At 39.9% G+C, this 26,665-nt stretch overlaps 1 protein-coding gene across 3 annotated transcripts in view; it reads right to left on the minus strand.

Annotated features, from left to right (window-relative positions):
• Positions 1-471: 471 nt before the first annotated feature.
• LOC108671309 (lethal(2) giant larvae protein homolog 1) overlaps positions 472-26,665 on the minus strand; it is a 40,679-nt gene continuing 14,485 nt past the window's right edge. The window contains exons 4-26 of one of the 3 annotated variants that reach the window (XM_018158824.2): positions 26,296-26,411; positions 25,781-25,924; positions 25,175-25,313; positions 24,243-24,360; positions 23,813-23,921; positions 23,111-23,328; positions 22,165-22,343; positions 21,246-21,378; positions 20,693-20,835; positions 19,691-19,849; positions 18,861-18,965; positions 18,386-18,545; positions 17,771-17,927; positions 9,908-10,029; positions 9,413-9,696; positions 8,860-9,086; positions 8,462-8,589; positions 7,751-7,875; positions 6,851-7,005; positions 6,211-6,404; positions 4,969-5,078; positions 3,937-3,959; positions 2,828-2,872 (exon numbers count right to left, since the gene is read on the minus strand). In XM_018158824.2, the coding sequence (XP_018014313.1) occupies positions 3,957-3,959; positions 4,969-5,078; positions 6,211-6,404; positions 6,851-7,005; positions 7,751-7,875; positions 8,462-8,589; positions 8,860-9,086; positions 9,413-9,696; positions 9,908-10,029; positions 17,771-17,927; positions 18,386-18,545; positions 18,861-18,965; positions 19,691-19,849; positions 20,693-20,835; positions 21,246-21,378; positions 22,165-22,343; positions 23,111-23,328; positions 23,813-23,921; positions 24,243-24,360; positions 25,175-25,313; positions 25,781-25,924; positions 26,296-26,411 (3,228 nt within the window). In that variant the 3' untranslated portion in view covers positions 2,828-2,872; positions 3,937-3,956. The other 2 variants (XM_047885568.1, XM_047885569.1) reach the window with 2 other exon arrangements.

Raw genomic sequence — 26,665 nt, forward strand, 5'->3', positions numbered from 1 at the left:
CTCCCTCGACTATGAAAAGAAATGAACTCTCGACTGACGAACATTGAAGGGGTTGCGGCAAGAAAAAAAATGTCCAGCGGAGAAATGGAATGCAAGGTAAACCATTAATGAACGAATCAAAGAACCCAAATAAAATTACAGTTGATTGGGAAATGTGTACACATTCCTGATAATAATCATTCTCTTTATATAGAGCAATACTCCAAAGCAATACTTTCAAATGGCAAGAAAGCTATTTTTAACGAGACAATTTCAAACGCATGGAAGTGATGCATCATCTTACACCAACTCGTCTTAGTCCAACTAGGTTTCCAGAACTAGGAAAGGTCTCCAGTTTCGGGTGTATCTGCATAAATTTTGCTAGCACGCAAATTAGCATTGTATGATGTCCATTATAAATCAATAAATATAAAACCCTTTCAGACAGTTAATACCTTCCAAGACTTAATTTCAGGTCAGTAAAATAGAACAATAAGAATAGCAGTATTCGGAAAGCAAAGACAGCACAATAAACTAAACAAAATGAAACTTATTCAGTCGCTACCAATAACAAAAAACGGTCATGATTCTAATCACGATCACACAGTATTATAATCCTCACACCAACGGCAGCAATGCAACTAGGAAAAAATTAGAATTATATGGATCTACTAGCATTTTCAGTCTCTAGCTGAACTAAGCATGATATTGAACGGCCTTACGAATGAAATCTTATCAAAAGTTTGTAAAAATGGCAGTCCTGTCGTTAGCATGACATGCAATTTCACAATGCATGACAATGCAATTTCAATTTAAGAATTAAGAGAATTCTTGAAGGCCTGAAAACTGCACGGCAGAAATGTTAATGGAAAATTGTTGGACATTGAGTAGTACAAGATATCGATAATTCCTTGAGACGAAGCCTGGTTGGGGAATTTACTTAGAGGAGACAATAGCGACGTAAAACGCAATAGTTGTGACCAAAATAACGAAAACTTGCCCCGTTAGAATCTTGATAATAAATGTTAAAGGATAAATTAAAATGCGGAATGTTGAATAACGACGATAAAATGGCAGTTGAAAAAATAATTAAAAGTTTCCCCTTTTTAATTGCTAACGCCCAAAAAGAAAACTAGAGGACTCAATTCTCATCAAAATAAAAACAATACGACATCATATTCGTCAAACTTCACAACACAAATTCAAGTCGCGGTCGTCGTCTCTCCATATGAGTGAAGGGATGGAAGAAGGTTATAAGTTGCTTTATCCTAAGAGATTTTTGACTAACAATAAGATGAGGCAACGATGGGAATAGACGGCTAAATAAATTCATCATACGTTAAGATATAATATAAGAAGCCCATTATTTTTCTGCTCACTAAATACAATAGCGCTACGGAAGCCTCACCAGGCTACAGCCAGGCTAACTCGATCAACTACACTAGACTTTTTCTAATACATTACAAAGTATCGATTCGGGCACATTGCCCTTGGGTTGGCAACCGCAAAGAAAAAAAAGCCTTCCTTCAAACTTACTTCCCGAAAATCCCACTGTATTGATGTTGATGATGAAGATGGCATTAGGACGCTCACACACGCAAGGAAAAAGATGTATAATAATGAGGTCTCCAATAAGTCTCTTGCAAGCCACTGATTTGCAAGTTAGCTGCGATCTTAAACACCCGAAAGTAGTTAAGCAAATTTGAAGTGTATAATAGCATGAAAGACTACTATAGTTGTAGACGAATGACGCATCAATTGAAAAAAAAAATCAGGTTAAACGTAATTCACAGAGTTCATAAGAACAATTGGGCTGATCAAAAGAAATTCTTTATCACATTAACGATTAAAAATTTTCATTTACTTTTGATTGAAATAACTATTCTGAATATCGCGCGTGCTAAAACTAAAAACAATACCAAAATAGCTGCACATAACACGATGGCAGAAACTGGCAATAATTCTTCTGCCTTTGCAATACAATTTAGTGACGAAACTATAATACATCGTCAAGCTTTAGTCGAAATACCGTAGAAAACATCTACCTTGCCAGCAGGCTAGTATACAAATATTAATGGATCATATGAATGCAGATGTAATGCCTCTCTATTGATTGTAACTCTCTCTCATAAACGGGACAAACTTTTATCATGAAAAGCGGCCACCCTTCAAGAGGAGAGTATAGCAACCAAAGCCATTAGAAATCGTTGTAAAAAATTAACGCGAGTTCACTGTCACTCTCATAATTATCAACAAAACAAGTTATGAATTTTCCACTTCATAGAATTGACATGCATGATGAACGATTTTCTTCACAAACAAATAGAACCTGCCCTAAGAAACACACGTTTTATAACAAAACAAATTCCGTGCTACTTCCCTGAAACTCATCGTCCACGAACGAAAAACTTGGACGTTAAAACCCTAAGCTTTTTAGTTGTACTTCATCTAATTAATGATGACGGCCAGACAATAGGAACGAACATAACTATGCGTCTACGATAATTTATCTGATATTAAACTGAATGACTTAAGGGGAAAGTTCCACTTCAGTTCATCATTGCAATCAGCAATAAGGCCGAGATTATGGTATGACGCTTACTATAGATTCGAGATTCGAAACACCGACAATATTGATAAAACAGAGCCTGGACGCAGAAATGATATCCAACACACGAGATATTTCACGTGATTCATGAAGAGCTACCTAAATAAGATTTGATCATCGCAACACCTCTTCTACAGGCGACACAACTAGCATTCTTCAGGGGACCAGCAGGACGCAGCAGGGATGCCTTCACTCGCGGTTACGCGGATTCTTGCTGAAGAAAGACTCGGCTTTGGCAAGCGGAGCTCCGCGCCTCTTCGTACGGGGCGCCTCCTCGACATTTTGAGGGATAAGATAACCTTAGCTCACATGACATGCTACGCTTGCTTAGTTCTTGACATGACATGCTCGGCTTGCTTAGTTCTTGACATGACATGCTAAGCTTGCTTAGTTCTTCATATGACATCCTAACGTTATTTAATTTTCGACGTAACATCCTAACATTACTTAGTTCTTGCCGTGACATCCGAAGCTTACTTCGTTCTCACTCTAGACTTGCTGATCTTAAATTTTAATTTGATAAAAAAATTGAATGGTTCAACTTCAGCAAATTTCTAACCTGGATAAATATCATGAGTTACCAGGGCGAGTAAATTGGTTTACTTTGCTATGAAAAAGAATCTTCTCAAAATGAATGGTTAAGTAGGAAAGTATGCTAAAAATTTCAACTAGCTTGGTTAGAAGAGCTACAAACGAACCATGAGCTCAACAAATCAAGCGGCGCTAAATTGTATACAAACCAGCAGTTGCGAATTGAGCGAGAAATTAATTTCTCAAACTATCATAACTCTCTACCGCCTGATATGAGCAACCGGAGCAATATTGTCACGTGCCTACTTCGTAAAAAGGAAGTTTTTTTGCTTCGTTCGTTTTTTTGCTTCGTTTTTGCGTTCCTGTGAGCGCAAAATAACTTGCACTGATGGTTGCCGCCACTTACGACAATTTTAAAATGTTCTCTGTTGCGTACAAACGTCCTCTGGTTGCTACACTCAATAGTTTACGTATAATTCAAGTTTAAATTTATGTTCCCAGAGAGTGACATACGGCGGTAGAAGGTTAAATGATTTTATCTATCTTCTATCTTGACGAATGATCTGTTCTTTATCCTTAACCAAGACGAAACCAAAGTTAAGCAAAACTACACCCACATAAAAAAACATAAATAATACAAAATTGGACCTGTAAATCTACAGTCATTATAGAAGCAAGCGGTAAAATCTAAAAGCAAGACAGAAGTTATGTATGAAAATCTGAAGGCATGTACAACTTATGTATGAAAATCTGAAGGCATGACTCAAGTAAAAAGGTAAAATCTAAAGGCATGAAGAATGTGAAGCGCAACTACTCACGGTATGAGGCAGTGTTTCTTTCACTGCAATCAAGAGATGCGAGTTTATTTACACCATAAGAGACGCGGTAACCCAGCAGCAGAAGTAACCCCGCGCAGCAAGGAGGTGGAAGGAAAAATGGTACTGATGTTATTTATAGGAACTAAATGACTAAATATTCATGCTAAATGAGTATATTACTTGTGAGAAGTGAGTAAAATCATCGTGAGAAATGAGAAGGGGGATTACTCGGCACTGATCGTACAACAATTCTGATTTAGACATTGCAGCTCCGAAATATTAGGAGTCGATAATTGTTACCTCCACTGTTGTTGTTTAATTAATTTACTTTTACTATTGAAGATTCAACTTAACGTTTATGTTTGAATTCCACATTAATAGAAGAAAACGTAAAACTAAATGGAAGAAAACAATTTATCCGTTTTGATTTCGGTTATTATTATTTTTTATCAGTAAATTACATTGGTTAATTTGGGCGAATGTAATAGTCAATTAAATGCAATTTCTGTTCCGAGAAATCACGCTGCATGATCAGATAAGATTTCAATCATCAATGAAATAAGATTCAAATTATTCAATTGAGTGAGAATGCAAGTAACCAAGTCTCATCTGATGTAATGAGTTGTATAAAATAGAGTAATAGGTACATGTAGGCAGTGGCTGCTTCCCAGGAGACATCATTGGTTGGATGAGTACAGAAGCAAAGAATATCAAGATGTGGTTGTACCCTATTCAGAGCGAAAGTTATATTTTAAATTAGCAAATTTTAAGAAGTATTTGTATTGTAACATGATATAAAGTCAGGTAATTGTGAAAGAAAAACCTTTCAGAGAACGTGAACGGGAAGAGGAAATATAACACGAAAGTTATTCTGAGAAATGGTTCAACAAATGTTCATATAAACTACCTTTGTGAACGACAGTTTACAAATGGGGGATTATAATTCTTCAAGAAATGGACTACTTATGCAATTATTATTAGAGCATTAAAGGGTTAAAATAAGCTATAAGTAAAGGTTGTTTAGACGCGTACCTCGGTGCCGTTGACGGCTGCAGGAGAAGCGTCGGCAGCAGGAACGTCGCTGCTGCTCGTGGCCGTGTTGTTTTCGATTACCGTCGTGCTCACCACAGTGCTCTCCTCACCTGTCACACAAATTATTAATCAATTAATTCTACCCAAGAAAATATTCTAGAAAAAGAAAATATCGAGAATTGCACTTCAAATAATTGTAAAACCAAACATTGTGCAGGAACGATCAGTGAATCACTGTAACCGTGCAGACAATCTAATCTTGCTATAAAAAATAAATGGGCTGTACAGCTGCACAGTAAACTAAAGGGCTGTAAACTAAAGTTTATAAACCAATAAGAAGCACCCAAACTTATCTTCAAATACCCACGATTTTAATATAATGCCGCGGAGGCGATTATGAAGCTACCGTAATTAGCAGAAGCGAATCACACGCTTATGAGTTATAACGAAAAATCGTCGAGAATACCTTTGAAGAAATTAAAGCCATTGAAAAAGACAGAATGCTCACAATGACAGCTTGATTAAGTACGTGAATACTTCGGCAAATTGAACAAGATGCAACATTTCACAAGAAAAGCATGATTACAATGTATATTCTTATCAAACAAGCAATAACATCTGTTCATTAACGGTATCTTGACTTTCGAGTGCGTTAAAAATTCTAATAAAACGAGTGGAAATCTCAAAATATTCCTGAAGTTGCGTTACAATTAGATACAATGAAACATTATATCTTGAAAAAGCTCTAAATATCACTTTACGCCGCCCAAACACTGTTAGCAAACGAGATATTAAAATGCACGCGAACAATATTTCGGTTGATGCAAACATTCACATGCGTCGTACATGATTCGTGAACCGTGCTCGTACATATTTCCTAGCCTTCTGATCCAGATGGGAAACTTTCAAATGTTCTTAAGACTCAGCGTTTATTGCATGTTCAGTGTGAATGGCGTATCTAAAGAGAACTCGAGTAACAGTTGTCAACTGCATGAAATTTTGTTACTCAAATTTATGAATCAGTCGATTACTTGAATACTTCACTTGGTGAAATTTCAACAGTCGGCCAACAGGAATTGGATTTAAAGGTCTCAGAATCTATGCGTTCAACTGAGAAAATTTTGATAAAGCCGGTGCACTGCTGGAAACTTCGTCCAGTGCCTTGCAAAGATTAAAACGATCGTTAACAATGATCGGCCAGCGTAAATGTGCTTCAAAATAAAATAGTGTAAGGAAAGAGACCATGAGCGTCAGTGTCGTCGTTGATGGTGGAGGAGGTCTTGATAACGGTAATGATCTGCTTGGTGGTGGTGACGGTGCCACTGGCAGTCACGGAGGACGTGCTGCTGGTGGAGGTCAGCACGACGGGTGCCGCTGTGCTGCTGTCGCTGCCCGCCGTCCGTGACGAGACCAGCGTCGTGTTGCTCCCGACCACCCTGACCATCAGGATAAATTACATTAGCGAGAGTTTATTCGTTGTTCCTAAACAACAACTTAAACAAATTAATTGCTTATGATAAAAAAAAAATAAAGGTTTGCACAGCAAAATACCTAGTTGATATTTATATCGGTTAGTTCGGTTAGAAATTAGAATTAAAATGTGCTTTAATAATCAAACTAATAAATCGTTCGAGTGATTCTAAGAACTGAGTAGAATGAATTAGTTGAAGGATAAAGCACGCTTATGAGAAGACAACAGCACAAATCATAATCGCACAAAACACGCGATGAGGAATAACGATTGTACATACACGAAGGGATAGTAAAATCGGTTCAAGATGAACGACCTTACAGAATACATGGAAAACAATTTGCATTAATGAGATCAAAATCAAAATAAAACCCATGAGTATGAATCACTATGTTTGATATATTCCCTTACATGTGGTCTCGGATGGAGTCAATGGTGATGTCTCCAGATAGTAGACTTGTGTCCCCACCATTCACTTCCTCCACCTTGCCACCACTGCCAGACGCCAACTCCACGACCTCCACCGTGTGCTCCACCGCGCTGTCTTCCTCTACGCCCTCTTTGGCCTGAGTTTGAATAATTAAAGGTTAAAATAGAGCTAGAATATATCAGGCAGATCGTATAGTGAAACACTACTCACTTTTCTTTGTTTAGCTTTAAATGATAGTTCTATGTTTAAATGATAGTTCTATGTTTAAGTGATAGTTCTATGTTTAAATGATAGTTCTATGTTTAAGTGATAGTTCTATGTTTAAATGATAGTTCTATGTTTAAATGATAGTTCTATGTTTAAGTGATAGTTCTATGTTTAAATGATAGTTCTATGTTTAAGTGATAGTTCTATGTTTAAATGATAGTTCTATGTTTAAGTGATAGTTCTATGTTTAAATGATAGTTATATGTTTAAATGATAGTTATATGTTTAAATGATAGTTCTATGTTTAAATGATAGTTCTATGTTTAAATGATAGTTCAAGAATATCAGGCGGGAACATCGCGCACTATAACTGCGAGTGAATAGCCACGAAAAGCCCACAAACTGAAAATCCAGTTGAGTTTGGAAAAAAATTGCCCAGGGGAGCGGAATCCATGGTCTGAATTTCGTGAGAGAACAAATTAAATCTAATACCTTAAATACCGAAACTTTAATTAAAAGAATTCAAATTAAAAACAATTGCACTCCATGAAACCGAACTCGGCCTTAGTTCAAAGAAAAAATAAATAAAACTGACAGTAGAACAGTGAATTTATATTCAACATTTTGTAATATAAGAAAAATCCCAGCACTTGAAATATAAACAAGAAGTGAACCTTTTCGTTGTCTTCTTGCGACGGACACGCAGCCGTAGCAGCCGTAGCAGCCCCAGGCGACGCAGCTACAGCTATGGGCTCGGCTGGCGGCTCCGCAGCAGCTGTTACATTGTTGACTGTACCTGCTGTACAGTACAATGACAAGTACGATACGAAAGGAATTACTGCGGTTGTCTTTCTTTGTGATCAAATTCAATTTAGAATTATGCAAACCTAGAGGCACTAATTTCATCAGCAGTGTCATGACGGTTGAAAACTTGATCATTAAGTTTGTTTGTAGCACAAAATTTAGTAGTGCAAATATCTGGTTATTGTTCAAACAAATTATTACAAATATTAAAGCAGATCATCACAGATCATCTCAATCATCTCAAATATTTGGTAGTTTTACATTCACACGCTCCAGTGAGGGCATTGTATTGTTTAAAATAATACCCTAAATAGTATTTTTATAAGATTTTTAACTACAATGGAATATTCGAAATTATACAGCAAGCAATCATGCTTTTTACCTACTCTTTATAATCATTATTTACCTTATATTTGGTTACAGCTAATTTAAAAACTACTGAGAGAGGATTAGTTTGGTTGAATGACAAAAAATACCACAAAAAAGTGGCTTATGATAGGAGAAACATAGTTCGGGAAAAAAACACGAAATTAGTACACAAAGTGACACAAGATAACTAATAACTAAAGATAGCTACCAACCATTGAGATTGAGGGTGGGTCGAGGCATGGTGATGTTAGCAGCAGAGAGGGAGACTCTCATCAGCTCGGAGGGAGACGTCAAAAAGATGAGCTCGCCTCTATTGTTGAACACGGCCGAGTTGATGCCACTGCACGACACAAGAATATATAGTACACACCTTATTTTGAATTGATTACTCATCAGCTACCAAATTAATTTAAATTTCCCAAAAATGTATGCAATCGGAGATTTTCTCTAGCAGAAAAATCAAACCCATAGTGCGCATGATAAAAGACCCAAAATTAGCAGCTTGACCAATCAAACTTCGGCTAACGTTGCAATTTTCATTATAAAAAATGAAAAAACTAATTAGTAATGCCAATTTAAGGGCAAAATTACAGCGCAAAATAAGGCTCACTTGATGTCCTCTCTCTTGAAGCAGGCGGCTGCAATTTGTCTCCTGCAGTCAGGCAGGCTGAAGACAGACGCGTCGCCCTGGTTGGTGACGACGCTGAAGCAGGGCTCGCTGTACGACTTGTTGGCCGACGACACGAACTCCCCGAAGCCGATCTTGCGGACACGACTTCCGTCGATGGCGGTCAGCTTGTACTTGCAGAAGGGCTTCAGTTGTGGCAGCGTGAAGACCTGTCATGACCACACAAATGATATAAGATAAAGACTGTGATGATGAAAGATAAAGACTGTGATGATGAAAGATAAAGACTGTGATGATGAAAGCGATGTCTGTACATGTTTGGGTCTAAGAGTTGGAAAGAACTAATGAAGTTTTTTGTGACACCGTACCTTAAATCGCTACTCGCATCACATGGACTTCAATCGATCTAAGCTACCTCTCACTTCATGGGAAAGGTATGCTTACAGATACCCTAAATAGTTCTTTAGAATCACATAGATTTAGCATGCTCAAAGATTCCTAATATTTTTTTTTCAAATGTCTGTTATTTACCCACCTTGAACTGCTCCTCGGAGCAGATGAGGACTTTATGTGGAGCGCTCGTGTCAGGTCCTTTGACGAGCTCCTTCTTGACGGCGAGGGGCGGCGGGAAGGGCCGTGACTGTCCGTCCAGGATGGTCACGCTCAGCACAGGCGCCGCGTGCTTCAGGTGGATCTCCTTGCCCAGCTGCACAGTCACGGGCAGCTCCTTGCGCTTCTCCGACGGAGGGATCGCGATCGTGAACACGAATATCGCGCCGCTGTTAGTGCCCGCCCATAGCGTCGCTGACATCATTTGACCTGCAGCGTCAGTCAAAGATTTTGCATCCAAGAAATAATGTTTGATAGATAATTCAGACAACGGAACTGACAAAAGTTTACCTATTTTAGCTCTTGCGTAATCGATACAAGATATAGGTAACTTATTATTGTTAATCATTTCATGTCAGCAATGAACATACTTGAACTAATTTTCATAATGTAGCTCGTAATAAAAGCGGGCAGTACTCACTGTTCGCAATGAAGCACTTGGAGAGATGAAGGCAGCGCACCATGGAGCCGAGGTAGTCGGCGCTCTGCTGGCGCGCCTCGATAGCTCGTTCGACAGGCCGTACACCGACATCCGCGTCCACGCTGTCAGGGGCGTCGGGGGGCAACGAGAAGGTTAGTTTGCGCTCGAGTGTGCGGCGCAAAGATTGCTCTAACGATTTGGTCCAGTCTGAGCGAGTACTGGGCTGGTGATCATACTGAGAATCTTCCTCTTCTTCGTCTTCTGCCTCTTCAGAATTACTCGCAATGTCAACTTTAGGATCTGAGGGAGCCTCTTTGGAAGGAGTGCACGGTACACTAGGGGGAGGATACGTCGGAGGTTCGTCTAAATCAACAGCGTCGCTTGGTGCCAAAGCCGAAGTGTTATGATCAACAGTGGTCGTGGTCGCGATTTCAGCACTGATTTTAGATGTGCCAGTAGCATCTACAGTCACCGCAGTATTGGTAGAAGTGCTAGTGGTAACATCAGTCGTAGTAACAATAGAAGAAGAAGCTGGCACGACAGGAGGAAAACCAGCAACAGGAGTGTCGTCAATGAAGGTGCTGATGCTAGGATGACGATCGCTGATATCAGGGGCACTGGAGTGGTCGGCTGCCGAGCTTCCCAAAGGCCAGGGACCGTCGCCATCGCTCAAAGAACCTGCTGGACAACTTTTGCGTTTGTCAGCAAGATCACGAGATCGGCTGAAAGGGTTCCGCAAAGCCTGGTTCTTGAAAAGCTGTTTTATTTTTTTACTGCTGGCCTCGAAGACGGACTTTTTGGGTGAACAGTCTGAATCTTCGTAGTGCACGCGAGACGATACCGCTATCTCGTAGCTGGGAGCGCGATGAAGAGAATCAAGTGAGGAACGTTTCCTTCCTGAAACGGGCGAATCGTTGTCTTTACTAGCCTTTTCAATTGTTTTACCTTTATCCTTAGACTCTGAAAGTCCCTTAATAGTCAGATTAATGCGCTGCTTACGTTGCTTAGTTTCAGCTTCATCTGCAACCAATTCCCCGCATGGTTTAGTGGTCGTAACTGACTCTTCTTGACTTTCGGCGACATCAGGTGATTCTTTGTCTTTGCTGTCCCGAAATCCAAACCATAACGACCGCGGTCGAGTCAGTGAAGAGCTTTTCCCCTTTGTATCTTCGGGAACACACGCTGCTGATTCAGGGATATTGGATAAGTTTACCTCAGATGAGCTGATGTCTTCACTGCGATGCAGCCGTCCAATATGGAACAAAGAGCGTTTCTTTTTAGGTAGAGATTCCTTATTTGCCTCATAATCGGAGGCTAGTTCTTCGCTTCCAATGATAGCTTCAGGGTCGCCATCTTTAGAACCCTCTACTTTCTGAGAATCTGTTCTTTCTTGGCAGCCCTCGTTTTTGTCTTTACGAAGCAAGAAGTTCTTGAAGCGAATGAACCCTGATTGGCTCGAAGATGTCTCAGTTTCAGCTTGCTTCATTGATTTAGGTGACACGAAACGAGGTAGGCTGAAATGAGATCGCTCGCTCACATTCCCTCGCTTGGCTTCAGGAGTGGCGTACGCTTCAGACGGGTTGACCATGCGAGGCAGGCTGAAGAATCCAGCCTCTCGCTGAGCTTCAATTTCTTTGGCTTGTTTGGCAGTTACTTCCTCAGCCACACAACTTCCATCGCGAGAGGAAACACGCCGTTTATCACGTTGCAATTTGAGCTCATCTTGAGCATGTTTTTCTAAATCTGAGCGGCGAGAAGAGCGCCATTTGACTTGTTTAGGGGTGACATAATAGAAGAATGGTACAGGCTCGTTGATGGCCAGCGTTTCTTCATTGGTTGTCGCCCTACTGTTACGAGATGAAGAAGCTGAACTAGATGCGGTATGACTCGAGATCTTGTCAGCCTCTGGCTTAGATTTCTCGGAAGCAGATACGGAGCTCAACGAATCTAAGTTAACAGATTCTGCATCACCAGAGTCCGCACTCTCACTCTTGGTTGCATCAAACGACTTTTTACGTTTGTCTTTCGCAGCTTTTTCAGCAGATATCTGCTTGGATTTCTTACCTATCTTTATACCAGTCAGAGTAATCTTCTCGGCTTGGTCTTTCAAAAAATCAGAAACATTCTTTATAGCAGTCTTGGGTCGCTTTGCTCTTTCTTCGGAATCGGAACCAAGCTTGCTGGATTCTTCGCCTGCCTTCAGTTTGCCGGACTCTTCGCCTGCTTCCAGTTGGCCGGATTCTTCGCCTGCCTTCAGTTTGTCAGATTTTTCGCCCGCTCCCAGTTTACCGGACTCTTCGTCCGCTTCTAGTTTGCCCGGTTCTCCGCCTGCCTCCAGTTTGACGGATTCTTGGACTGCTTCTACTTGGTCGGGTACTTCACGTTCTTCCTGTTTATCAGGTTCATGAGCAGATTCCATGAACGGTTTTGAATTTTCAACTGAAGACTGAATGGCAGTCACACAAGATTCTTTGACAAAAGTAGTGATCGATGATATTTCTGTAACTTTTAACGTCGATGACGTTGTGATTCCTTCAACCTTTGATTCTATGGTTTTTGAACTCTCTTTCATCTGCTGAGCAACAGACGACTTCGTTGCTTCAATATTATCGTCGATCACTAATGCAGTTTCCTTCACTTCGGAAACTACAATGGATTCAACTTCTTTTATTTCAGACGCAGCACTTTCAATAGTTTCACTGGTACTATCATAAATCATTTTCGAATTCGATTCGATGGCTTCTGAAACATCACGAATTTTGTCTTCAATCTCTTTGGTGACAGTCGATGAAGTTTCTTCAATTTTTGAAGACTTTAGTTCAGTTTTCTTCTCGATTTCAGAGGAAACGGCCTTTGACGCGTCATCAAGCTCCGACTTAATACTAGATTTGGTTTTCTCGATTTTAGTGCTTACAGCAGGCGATTTTTTCTCGACCTTTTTCTGTATCTTCGACATCTTTTTACCAAAAGTAGCACCTAAGCTTTTGGTTGACTTCACAGCAGACTTCTCCACTTCGTCCACCTTTGTTTTTGCTTCCTTTATGCCCTTATCTACCACTGCTTCTGCTTTTTCAGCCGTTTCCTGCATTCCCTTTTCTATTTTTTTAGTTGTATCTTTCAAACACGCTTCAGTTTCATGAGTTGCTTTTGAAACAGTTTCATGAGCGGCATCGGTTTTGTTCCGTACTACGTCAATGAAAACATCGAGAGCATCATTAACATGCACTGCTTTTTCTTCAACAGAACATTTCTTTTCCTTGTTTTTGTCATGCGTCTTTTCCGAATTATTTTTACCTTTCTTCCTACCACTTTTCTTATCACCCTTTATCTTTTTAGCCTTCTCCAGTTTCGAGTTAGCGTTTTTCGTTTTTATGACGAGCTTTTCTGAGACAGAACCCTGCTCTTCCGCCTTGTTCAAATCTTCGATGATGAGTCCTTCTTCCTCGTCCCTGATGAAACCTTTTCCTTGCACAGACCTAGACAAATTTTCTTTGGAGTCCTGGAGTTCTGATACTCCGCTGCGTTGTGCCTTGGCGATCAACGTCTCATCAGCCTCTTTCTCTTGCACTGGGGACTTGGAACATCTTGTGAGAAGCTCTGCGGCATTTTGAACGAGATCGTCGACGACTTCTTTGATTTGACCTTCGATTGTTCCTACTGCACTTTCAGCGCTTTTTTCCTTAGTCTGAGCATTTTCGCGTAGAACGTCGCCATCGCTTTCCGTTTTAATGTCTTTGGCGTTATCTGGATCGGCCTCGATATCATATTTATTTTCATCGCCGGAACTTTCTTCGGCGTCAACAATGCTTTCCAAGCAGCTATCATCGTTTTCATTTAGACCATCACCTCCGTCATCCACGAGTCCATCACTATCACCACATGATGGCTTAGCATCTAGCTTACTTACAGTCTGTTGAGTGAGCGGTTCAGCCTCCTGCTCATCTTCATAGCTGCTTGCAAGTAAGTCAGAAAACCGTTACGATCTTAACACTAACTCCTACTCTACGACAGAGCCCTCACTAATCATCACAAGAGCTCTATAGGGAGCGAACACTGCGACTTGTAACTACCATGCAAAGCTTACAGAGACCCATTGGCCCTGCAGAGCGGCTATTAACGGTAGAGTATTGGACATGCCGCGAGAAGGGGGGATATGGGATCATGACTAAATATTATGAGCTTATTCATTGCTACCTCATGGTTCAAAGAGAGGCAGGTTAGTTCCTCAAGAAAATATAGTGCCGAATTCATGGGTTCGAAATTTACAAATGGGACTGTCCTTAGCTAAACATTGATAATTCAGAACAGACACTTTGTACAATTTACTATGCATATAAAAATAATTCAGACAAGCACGGAGCATCATATTAGTAGTCTTTAATCGACCAACAATTGAGAAGAAACACAATCGTCGTAAGCAAAGCATAATTAGCGTTTATCTAAGCAAATGGACGGAAACAAATAACTAGAAGGAAGAACATAGGCAGCACTTAGAATTAAAGCGCACAATAAACGTTAGAGAAGCAACGCACACAAGAACTAGAGGTACTAGACTATACAGAGACTATAGGGTTGACTGGAACCTAGACCAGAGTCTATAGGGTTGACTGGAACCTAGGCCAGAGACTATAGGGTTGAATGGAACCTAGCCCAGACTATAGGGTTGACTGGAACATAAGCCAGAGACTATAGGGCTGAATGGAACCTAGGCCAGAGACTATAGTGTTGAATGGAACCTAGACCAGAGACTATAGGGCTGAATGAAACCTAGGCCAGAGACTATAGGGTTGAATGGAACCTAGCCCAGAGACTATAGGGCTGAATGGAACCTAGCCCAGAGACTATAGGGTTGACCGGAACCTAGGTAAGAGACTATAGGGTTGAATAAACCTAGCCAAAAGCCTATATGGTTGAATAGAACCTAGGCCAGAGACTACAGGGCTGAATGGAACCTAGGCCAGAGACTATAGTATTGAATGGAACCTAGACCAGAGACTATAGGGTTGACTGGAACATAGGCCAGAGACTATAGTGTTGAATGTAACCTAGGCCAGAGACTATAGGGTTGAATGGAACCTAGGCAAGAGACTATAATGTTGAATGGAACCTAGGCCAGAGACTATAGTGTTGAATGGAACCTAGACCAGAGACTATAGGGTTGAGTGGAACATAGGCCAGAGACTATAGGGTTGAATGGAACCTAGGCCAGAGACTATAGGGTTGACTGGAGCCTAGACCAGAGACAATAGGGTTGAATGGAACCTAGACCAGAGACTATAGGGCTGACTGGAACATAGACCAGAGGCTATAGGGTTGAATGGATCCTAGGCCAGAGACTATAGGGTTGAATGGAACCTAGGTCAGAGACTATAGGGTTGGCCGGAACCTAGACTAGAGACTATAGGGTTGAATGGAACCTAGCCCAGAGATTATAGGGTTGAACAGAACCTAGGCCAGAGATTATAGGGTTGACCGGAACCTAGACCAGAGACTATAGGGTTGAATGGAACCTAGCCCAGAGACTATAGGGTTGAATGGAACCTAGACCAGAGACTAAACTATAGGGTTGAATGGAACCTAGGCTGGAGACTATAGGGTTGAATGTAAACAAGGCCAGAGACTATAGGGTTGAATGTAAATTAGGCCAGAGACTATAGGGTTGAATGTAAACAAGACCGAACACACAAAAATGCAACTACCCGAGCATGAAACCCACAAATATTTTCAAATTTCGAAGCAAACGATGTTTCAAATCATTCATATTCCAAACCCAAATTTTGTTGCATTAATCTAACATAAAATAGATAAAGCAATTAAATATGAAACAAATTACGGGACCCATACCTCAAAAATAAAAGACGACTATAAATTTATTTTCATCAATGTAACTGTAGCCTTGACATATGGAGACAAACTGAGGTACTAACGTATTTGATATTTAAAGTGCAGCTACAGTGGAGCAGTGGTTCACGAGCTCGATCGGTTCCATAAAAAAGTTTGAAAGCTGAAACAATGTTTCCCATTTTTATTTATCTCTATACTTTGGATCCAGGAATATTTTATAAAGCTTTAAGACCATTCGATTGTTTCTATTTCCAGCAAGATCGCGATAGCTTCATCAAGCGATTGCATCTTAAGCAGATGTCGCATTACTTGGGGATGTCGATAACACAATTGTTTCTTAAGTTTTTAGCGCATTTTCTCATTTATGGAAAAACTCGCTATTGTGATCGTCATGTCCGTCCGTCCGTCCGTCTGTGTCTGTCCGTGAGTTCACGGACGGACGGACGAGAAAATGCGCTCTCTGTCACTCACTGCAGTGAGTACTGAGTTATATTTTTTTATTGTTAGCTTCATATCTATGCTGCAAGAATTACGTTCAATGATAGAATGGGAATAACAATTAGGCCTTTCAAGTAATATGAAACGCCCGAGCTCTAAGAATGCACTCAAGCGCAGACATACATGCGATGTGTTAATGATATTGTACACCACAGCCCAATGCGAGAACTGACAAGAATTTAAACCGATTAGTTCGTGAACCGAAGTTCCACTGGAACAGCTTGGACCGCACTACATATTACAATCTCCCTATAAACTAATTTCTACAAATGATCCTCGCTGATATAATACAAGTAGACGAACTGCGGTAATGAAAACTTAACGACAGGAGAAGCAAAGCACGGCGAACTCTTGCGCTCCGAATTCAAAACTTCAAAGGGATTCATGCAAGGCTAGTGTACAGAGCAGCTTGCAATATTTTACCTTTTATCAATTGGATGAAGAGTCAAAAGGCAGCGTAGGTAAGAATAGAAACAGATGGTCAAATACATCCAATAATTTCTTAAAATAAACCATATTAAGTGAACTGAACCGGCCCTACGTCCGTATTTGTTATGTACGCATACATTTGATGATTCACAGCCATCACATGATGCAGTCACAGAACGCGAAGCTGAAGTACAGAGAGAACAGCCCGGGCTTTTATGTTACTATTACAATATTAGGTTCCATCAAGGTAATTTGCTGACGTCGTAATTTCTGGAGCAATTTATGGCTGTTCAGTGTCCATATTTTCCATATTTGCATTTCAGATGCTTCACCACTCACTTGTTAGTTAAGAATAACACAGTGAAACATCTTAACTTGGAAAATCACACGTATTCTACGAGTTCAATTCTAATTTTTTTAAATGGTATAAATTTTTTCAACCAAGTTTGACGTCTCGCGACTATGAATATAATTAAAAGTTGCTTCTTTGAATTGACGGCGCGAGGAACAATCGGGCACTCCGCCACACCAACACCTTGAACTCACAACTTCATTTCCAGGAAGATTGAGCCAGTTTGTAGCAAAGTTCTTCTTCAAAGTTCATCTTAAAAGTCTACACTTTCAGTTTTCAGTTTTTTTAATTCAATTTTTAAAATTCAGTTTTTCCAAAATTGATAATAAAAATAAATATGTAATAGTAAGGGATACAATGAAAAATATATGAATATGCATCATTTTTAGAAATTGAGCTTCGATATCCCTGCTCCCTTCAACTTTGTTAGAGTAGATTTCCCAACAACAATGAAACATAACCTAAGATACACTGTTAGAAATAACGGTGAAAAAACGGTCCCACTGGCGTTCTAGTGGCCGGTCGCCCCGTGAAAATAAACTGTTTCGCCGTTTTTATCAGATGTTTTACGAATTTCTAGTGTTAAATTAGAATAAAAACGGCGACACAGTATTTCTTTTCACGCGCCGACCGGCCACTGAAACGCCGATAATACCGTTAACGGTAATTTTTCTAACAGTGTATTAATAACAATTAATTATAATCAACGGAGCTTTAGGAGTACAAAGATGAGAACTCACCTCTTGACAGCGGCGGGCTGAGGGCGGTTCAGGGCGGCGGCCTGCGTGGTCTTGCGCTGGGACCGTCCCCGTCTGAGGCGGCGGAAGGACTCCCGCAGGGACTTCTTCAGGGACTTGCGCCGGGACATGGGGCCTTCGTCAGCGGCGTTCGCCAAGTCTGCGTGCGCAGTGATTAAAGCGACGGTGAAAAAGAAGCTTGAAAGGCTTCATTTAATGAAACAATGAGAGGCAAATATTGTTCAAAGCATGCCAAGGGAGCATGGAAATTATTGTTACAATTATTATTATTCTACGAAGTAGTTGTCGTGGCGTCTGGTACAAACGAACTTAGAGGGCACGACACACCCAAGTTTAATAGCAATGGGCTTGGTCGCACAAGACGACAATTGTTTGTTGAAATCTTTATACGTTTGTCAGTAGAATTTAGATACAAGTGCTTGTTTCAGTGACACCACAAGTTATGAGCCAAAACTAAAATAAAAAACATCCTTAACTACCAAGAAAAGCTATTTAGATATGCGTCTGTAAATGAAACAACTTATTTTACGAAAAGTTCTTTTAATGTCTTCATCCATTGACCAACGGGTCTCCCGTTTTCTCGCACCCTCTACTGACCTAAGGAAGACAAGGTGCTCTTGGCGAGCAGCTTCTTGCGCGCTACGACGTCTGCGAGGGCAAAGCCGTGCGCCGTGCCGCACGCTAGGAGGCCCCACTCGCTGTGCAGGTGCAGGGACGTGCAGCTGGCAGGGGGATGCAGCTGCAGCAGCAGTTGTACCTGCCAACGGCGTGACCAGAGTCAGTACGATAACTCGTGTGATAACAAAACCCTACATCGTTAAACAAATAATTTTATATCTTCCAGTCGTGGACAAGCTTACATTGTCAGGCACATTTCGTTGCTGGGGGATAGCACTCTTGACCATATCTAGCTTCTTATTCATCAGACTTTTACTTTTTTCTAAAGTTATTTTCCTTTGAGTAACAGAATTTCTAAAAATTCTTTCAACAGGTCCAACATGACGTATATTTCAAATAGACATACGACAGTTTAAAACATCAGAAAATCGCAGTAATTCAGGAAGGATCTCACCTCAACTCCTGGTCCCAGATCAACAGGGTCGGGCTTGAGCTCGAGTTTAGGGTGGCTCTTCCAGACGAAATTGTCTGTCTCTGCCACGAGGTTCACATCCACAGCCTGCGCACATTACATTACATATTATTACATCATTATGCTACATAATAGCTCAGATATTCCATACTAAATTCAACTATAATCAATTTACAGAACATGTGAAGGTAGAATTAGGAATTCAATGAAAATTTGACGTGAGGTTCACACCATCAGCAATTTTTCGGCATCCCCGTATACGGAGATAATCACTCAATTCTTTACTTGAAATAATTCTGAGTTAGAGCTCCACAGTTTGCAGCGAATTTCAAATAATACAATTAGAATAGCTTGGAAAATCAGTGCAGAATAACCATATTAAAATAATATGCTAGTTGCAGTAGTGATAACATGTAATACAAGTTACCATAGATAACATGTAATAATAGTTGCCATAGATATTAACCTAGTCTATTTCTCCGCTGTATTCAAGAGCTAATTTGTATAGTAATGCAATCTGATACTACTAAACATTTAGAGATATCACAGGAAATAAATTCACACCAAATAAATAAAGAAAAACTTCACGTTCATTTCAGGCAATGTGTCGTAAATAAATTGAGCTGTGAATGTTAACATATTCAGGACCTGCAACTAGTTTAGCATTTGTAGTTTGGAAAGTACAATTAGTTTAGCATTTGTAGTTTGGAAAGTACAACTAGTTTAGCATTTGTAGTTTGGAAAGTACAACTAGTTTAGCATTTGTAGTTTGGAAAGTACAATTAGTTTATCACCAGTAACTAGTTAATTACCTGTAGTTTAGCAGGTTCAGAAGTGGTACTGTCCGTATAGTTGATGACAATAACTTGTCCAGCTGTGCCAGCCACGACCAGCTGGCCGCTCAGCCCACACATCTCCACCTTCTTGATGCCCAGGCGCGGGTCGTCGCTGTATGGGTCGAATAACCCCGTCTGTAATATAAGCATAGCATCAGTCATAATCCAAGCTTATTATCAAATTATTATTTAGAAAAAAAAAGGGTAGAACAAACCTGTCTGTAATATGATTATATCATCGGTCATAATCCAAGCTTATTATCAAGGATTATTATTTGGAAAATAGAGTGATGCACGCACCAAGGCTTGCTTCTCACGGCGATGTATTGAGAAGAAAACAGTGAAATATCCGAAAAATACTCATAGGTATAATATTTATGTGAAAGTATTCATATTTCAACATTTTTAGCTGCCAAATGAAACTTAACTATCCATTGAAGGCTTAAACAGCAAGCATGGTAAAATATTTTCACTAAATGTTTCGAAAATTAGAATAAATATTATATACTGATTAGGCCTTTCACTAGAATCAATGAAGACTTGGAGACGCTTGGACATGAATTAACAAGTGTAAAGAATCACAAGCTGACCGCACACTCTAAAAATTATTCAACAATTGATTGAAAATTTCTTCGCCAACCCTACTTGCATTACTGAAAAAGATTCATAAATAACTCTTAATAAATATCAATACATACTTATTAATAATATTAATTATCATTATAATTATTAATAATATTGATTATGAATGAATAACACTTCTCTCTTTTAATTAACAATTTAAGTCGTTGTTAAATTTACATTACTATTAGAATTATAAGAATTTTATTAAAATTTCAGAAGCTAAACATACTAATTTACCGGCAGCAACGAAATATTTTGGAAATCTTATAGGCCTATTATTAAAAACTTTGATAATTTCATCATGAAATGAACAAATGGTGAAATATTGCATTATTTGAGCTTGACAAGAAGGACCTTTCTGAAGGGAGGCCAGTCATCGTCCTCTGCGCCAGCGCCGTCGTCAGGAGGCAGCTCGTCAGACGTGAAGATCGTGGCCGTGTTGATGGTGTGTAGCAGTGATACGCACACACCGCCCCCACACCACAGCCTCACCGTACCTGCACGGTTTGTATGTTGTTAGAAAAAAAACGATGAAAAATATAACTCAGTACTCACTGCAGTGAGTGATAGAGAGCGCATTTTCTCGTCCATCTTTGACGTGAAGTCACGGACGGACGTACGGACATGAAGAGCACAATAGCGCATTTTTTCAATAAATGAGGAAATGCGCTAAAAACGCAGCTGCTGTCTCAGACTGAACATTTTTGGTAAACAGAAGATGACTGAAGAACTACGCATACAAGGTTGATGTGCTCGTGAATATATAAGCACCAAAACATAAGGAAACATTACGAAAATTGATGTGCTAGTGAATATATAGACACCGAAACATAATAAAACATTAAAAAATTGTCAAGAAATCTGGAAAAATTGCAGGTTTAATCAAGCGTAGAGTGGATGCCCTCACCGTCCTCATGCCCCGTGATGAGCAGGTCCTGGGGAGTGTCAGGTGATGGGGCAGAGTGGGGGGCGGCCACGCCCCCTGAGATGGGGAATGCCTGAGCTGATACATCCTTCCCCACACCAGCAGCACCCGCAGCCTGCGCACGCAAATAATAATAGACAACATTTAATATTTAATTTAATTAAATTTATTCAATTAAATAAAATTTAATGGCACATAAAAAAGAAACTAGAACGCCATATTCACACTATTGAGTTAATATTAGAATAAGAAATGTGATGGAGATAATTGGGAATTTTAAAATAATTTATTCTTCACAGCAAGCCCATCATCACAAAACACAATTAACGCGATGACGAAAAAAAATAAACATTTAGGCTCACAATTGCCTGACTGGAATATCCATGTTGCTTCACAAATCAGAGTGCATGCGTATAGCATATGGCATATTGCATACCTATAGCATATAGCATATTTCAAATGGCATATAGCATATACCATATAGCATGGTATGAGATGAATGGCCAATTCTACGAATATTGCTTCTTATTATTTCAACACCCTAAAAGAGAGAGCAACACTAGTGTATTTCTTTTGAATATAATACAGATCTGGAAGTTTATCTCTCAAATCAGAACTTGGGGCAAATATCTAAACGCAGCTATGCATAAATTAAAAATAAACATAATAAGCAGGAAAACAGGAGGATATTAAGCAATGTTTATTCGAGTAAACTGAGATATGATCACTGTTAATGGTAGAACAAATAAAATAAATATATTCAAATAAGGAACTTTAAATAAATTAATAAACTGCAAAGATAATACTAAACGTTTTCTGTAAAATGAACTAGGAATGAGATTAAGAACCTTCTATTCAAGTGAAAAAAACAGCAGTGAAAGAAAAAAATAGCCGATAAAACCTTTATTTTGGCGTAGACGGAAGGGAGGGGGTTAGAGACGATGGCAGTGCAGGTGATGGCAGAGCAGTGCAGGGAGCAGAGGTAGGGCTGTGGCAGAGTCGGCCACTCTGGCAAGCACAAGTCAATGAAGACGATCTCTTCGTCGCACAGCACGATCAGGCACCCCGCAACAGACGTGTCTAGGGAAAAATAAAACTTAGTTCAATTGATCGGCATGAGTTTAAAAAATTAATCTTTATAAGTGTTGGAATTCAGCCTGAGTTTCCTCGACATTTTTAACAATTATCGAATATGAGATACCCTTTTCCAGCCAAACAACCCCGTTCATAGCAAAATGCAGCAAAATTACCGACACAGATCTCAATATGAGATGTGAACGACGCACGACAAAATTAATTGGTAGTGACAATAAAAATTGGGTGAAGGAAATACTTTTTAAATTTCAGGATTTGAATAGAGCACGCATCAGTCTTGTTGCTGGTGCGATCATAATTATACACTTGGGACGCGCACAGCTTGACCACTGAGCTCCCCAGTCATCACCCATCACAGCCTGACCAGTTTGCTCCCCAGTCACCACCCATCACAGCCTGACCAGTTTGCTCCCCAGTCACCACCCATCACAGCCTGACCAGTTTGCTCCCCAGTCACCACCCATCACCCCCTGACCAGTTTGCTCCCCAGCCATCACCCATCACCCCCTGACCAGTTTGCTCCCCAGCCATCAGCCCCTGACCAGTTTGCTCCCCACCCATCACCCCCTGACCAGTTTGCTCCCCAGCCATCACCCCCTGATCAGCTTGCTCCCCACCCATCGCCCCCTGACCAGTTTGCTCCCTAGCCATCACCCCCTGACCAGTTTGCTGCCCAGCCATCACCCCCTGACCAGTTTGCTGCCCAGCCATCACCCCCTGACCAGTTTGCTGCCCACCCATCACCCCCTGACCAGTCTGCTCGCCCGTCTTGTCGTTGACGCGGTCGTAGTGGCGGTCGGTGACGCAGAAGTCGACAACGCGGGATGAGAGGCTGAAGGTGACGTGCTGGTCGGTGCTGGAGTCTGCGTGCTGCTCGCCGCTGTAGTGCATCACAGTCACGGTGTTGCGGTCCCCGTGACTACCACGGGGCATACCGCCCCCCAGCACCAGCAGGTCGCTGCCCTCCGTGCTGCACACAAACATATCTTACAATATACACATTACTAACTATTTATCTTCAGTGTAGAAACGTTGCCATAAATTATACATACACATTTCTCTGCCAATATATACGTTTTTAATAGGTATGTTTTTGATGCCTTCCTCCCCGAAAATAAATTTAATGGACATTAATGCACAAATAAATGAACATGATAAGATTCATAAGTTATTATTGAACCGCTCATATTTTTTTCGCGTGGTATTGATTGGAATTTCGAGTCAGGCCAAGGATATATACTAGCTTCCATAAGACAGCAAGAGTTAATAAGACAGCAAGAGTTAATAAGACAGTAAGAGTTAATAAGACAGCAAGAGTTAATAAGACAGCAAGAGTTAATAAGAAGCAAGAGTTAATAAGACAGCAAGAGCTAATAAGACAGCAAGAGTTAATAAGACAGCAAGAGCTAATAAGACAGCAAGAATTAACAAGTAAGCAGGAGCTAATCACTGACCCCATAGCACGGCACCACTCCACTTTAGTGATGGGCTTGCAGGGGAAGGGTCCGTAGATTGTGTTCGGTCCGTCTAAACTTTCCGGCTGCTTGTTTACTTCAGAATTTCCTGCCGATCAAAGATTTCAATGTTAGAATTTGCGAAAATTCTACAGTATCCTTGATTCATCATAGTGTAAATAATATCACATCTTCAAAATATTTGAAAAAAAACATGAAAAAAATCAAATCAGAAGCAATTATATATTACTTGATGAATAAAAATATTAAATTAGATAAGCAATTGTATTAAATTAGATAAGCGATATCACATCTTCAAAATATTTTGCACCATTATTGAGCATTTCACGATTTCAAACATTAGAAAAATAAAATCAGAAGCATTTATAGATGTTTTGATGAATAAAGATAGTAAATTAGATAAGGAAACCTTGAGTTGGCAGGACACAGGGCCAGATGGTGACAGAGCCATCGTTGTGGCTGCATATGAAGCGCGTGCCATCAGGGTGCCAGCTGATGCTCTCCAGCTGCTGCTGGCTCACGTACGTCTGGTGAATTACATTTCCAGGATTGACATCAATTATGCATCTTCAGATAATAACATCGTGCTTCCAATTGTTGTTAGCATAAAACGAGTGAGATTTTTCATGTAACACATAGGTCCACGTACGTCTGGTGGATTTACATTTCCAGGATTGCCATAAACATGCATTTTCAGATTCTGGTGAATTAAATTTCCAGGATTGCCGTCAATATGCGTGTTCAGATAAGAACATCGTCCTTCAAATTGTTGTTAGCATAAAACGCGTGGGACTTTTTCATGCAACACAGAGGTTTTCGAATAAAAATGTCGTCAAGCATGCTTATTTTTACACTTTTAATCAGATAAAAAAATTAAGAAAAACTTACCCCGAGATATTAACTTATATCAGAATTCGGTGACAATCTAAAAAACCATATAGAGCAGACAGTATTGACATTGCAAAGAACCCTATTGCGTATTGCCTCATTAACGATTAAACCATAACAAATGATTTCTACGTTTATTTCTACAAGGTAATAAATCTTGAAAGCAACCAGACTGTAAAAAACAGATGCGAAGGAAGATACTGAAGCTATGTTCGTAATGTACATTTTTAAAGGGACCTGCACTTCTGTGGGTGATGGGGACTGATGGCATCATAAATAAACAGCAGACGACATCAGACTATGAAGAATATGAAGTAAGACACAACAGACATATAATGAAGTCATGTTTACATAGGTGTATATAATGAACAGACATACATCTATAATGAAGCTATGTTCACAATGCATTATCTATAATAAAGCTATGTTAACAATGCACAAGATTACAAGGACCTGCAGAGCAGTAAGTGAAGGCATATCCCAGAGCACAGCCAGGCCGCGCTGGTATCCTATAAGGACGCGGTCAGGCTGGGCAGGATGCTGGCACAGAGACTCCACTGGACCGGGGTTAACTTTGTACACCTCAGGCACGCTGGAGGTAGAAATGTTATTAGGATAATAATATTGAAAATAAGAGGGAACTTAGTTGAGGCAGTATAAATATAATAAGGATGAAAATAGTTAATATAACAGGGAACTTAGTTGAGAACACTATACTAATATTTACCTGGTATGTATTATCTGAAATATTGAACTGTTGTCGGAAGTGAACATTCAATTATTTAATTTGATAATGAAGTACAAGTAAAATGCTCACAAACAAAAAGTAGACAGAAATCTTAAGAATTTAACAATGAAAGCAGCACAGTCTATCATTAATCAGTAATTAATTAGGAATACAAAAATTAAATCTGCTTTAAAACTTGAAAGTTAACGGTAGAAGAGTAGAATTCCATTTCCCTAGGCAACGTCCTGGTAGATGATACTACTGAGGTATTTCCTGGTAGATGATGCTACTCACTTCTGCATGACCACGTCCTGGTAGATGATGCTACTCACTTCTGCATGACCACGTCCTGGTAGATGATGTTGTCAGAGAAGGTGAAGGTCTTAAGGCTGCACAAGTAGATGTTGCCGCCCTCGGTGCCCACCAGCACATTGTTGCTGCCCACGCCACAGCTGATCACGCTGATCCTCTTCAGTCTGGCCAAATAAGTAATAAGTTAGCGGATGCACAGATAATGTTGCCAACATCGTCTTCTGGAGGCAGGCTTCACGAGGCTATATAGGTACTATGCAGGTCATTACTTCATGAAGAGATAATTCTATTGAAACTTTTGTCTTTTTCAAAAATATTTGTTATCTTGCATATATACATAATACTTGAAAATAATATGAAGGTACTGTGAATATTTTCGTCATTCACCTCTGAATAAAAAAATTGATAATTAAATCCGTTGCCTTCTCAATTGCACATGGTTTGAATCTTACTTATAATTATCAATTTATTAAACTAGTTAATTATCCTCACTGCCATGAATAATTTGATATGATTTTCTTTAAAAAATACGCACTTTCCTTCCAGTGAAACAGAGTGCAGGAGGCGCAGCTGGCTGGACTGAGGCCCACCATCTGCTTGTAGCTGCCACAGGTGGAGGCTGTTGTCATCACACAGCGTCACCAGCTGGCCCTGATCCAGCAATCAATAAATGTACATGGATTAAATAACTAACAAATAAAACAATATCTTATCAACAGGGAACCACTAAGGGTACAAAAATGAGATGGCAAGCTGTGAACCCAAGCAATGAAACAATAACAAATTTCACCAATTTTGTTTGTGGCTCTGAGTATTCTTATTAAAATTACCGCACTGAGATTTTCATGCACTTAAAGAACAGTTTGTAAAATGGATGACAACAGAGTTTTTATTTAATACTAATA

This window comes from Hyalella azteca, unplaced genomic scaffold, assembly GCF_000764305.2.
Source record: "Hyalella azteca isolate HAZT.00-mixed unplaced genomic scaffold, Hazt_2.0.2 contig2444, whole genome shotgun sequence".
In the NCBI taxonomy this organism is placed as follows: Eukaryota; Metazoa; Arthropoda; class Malacostraca; order Amphipoda; family Hyalellidae; genus Hyalella; species Hyalella azteca.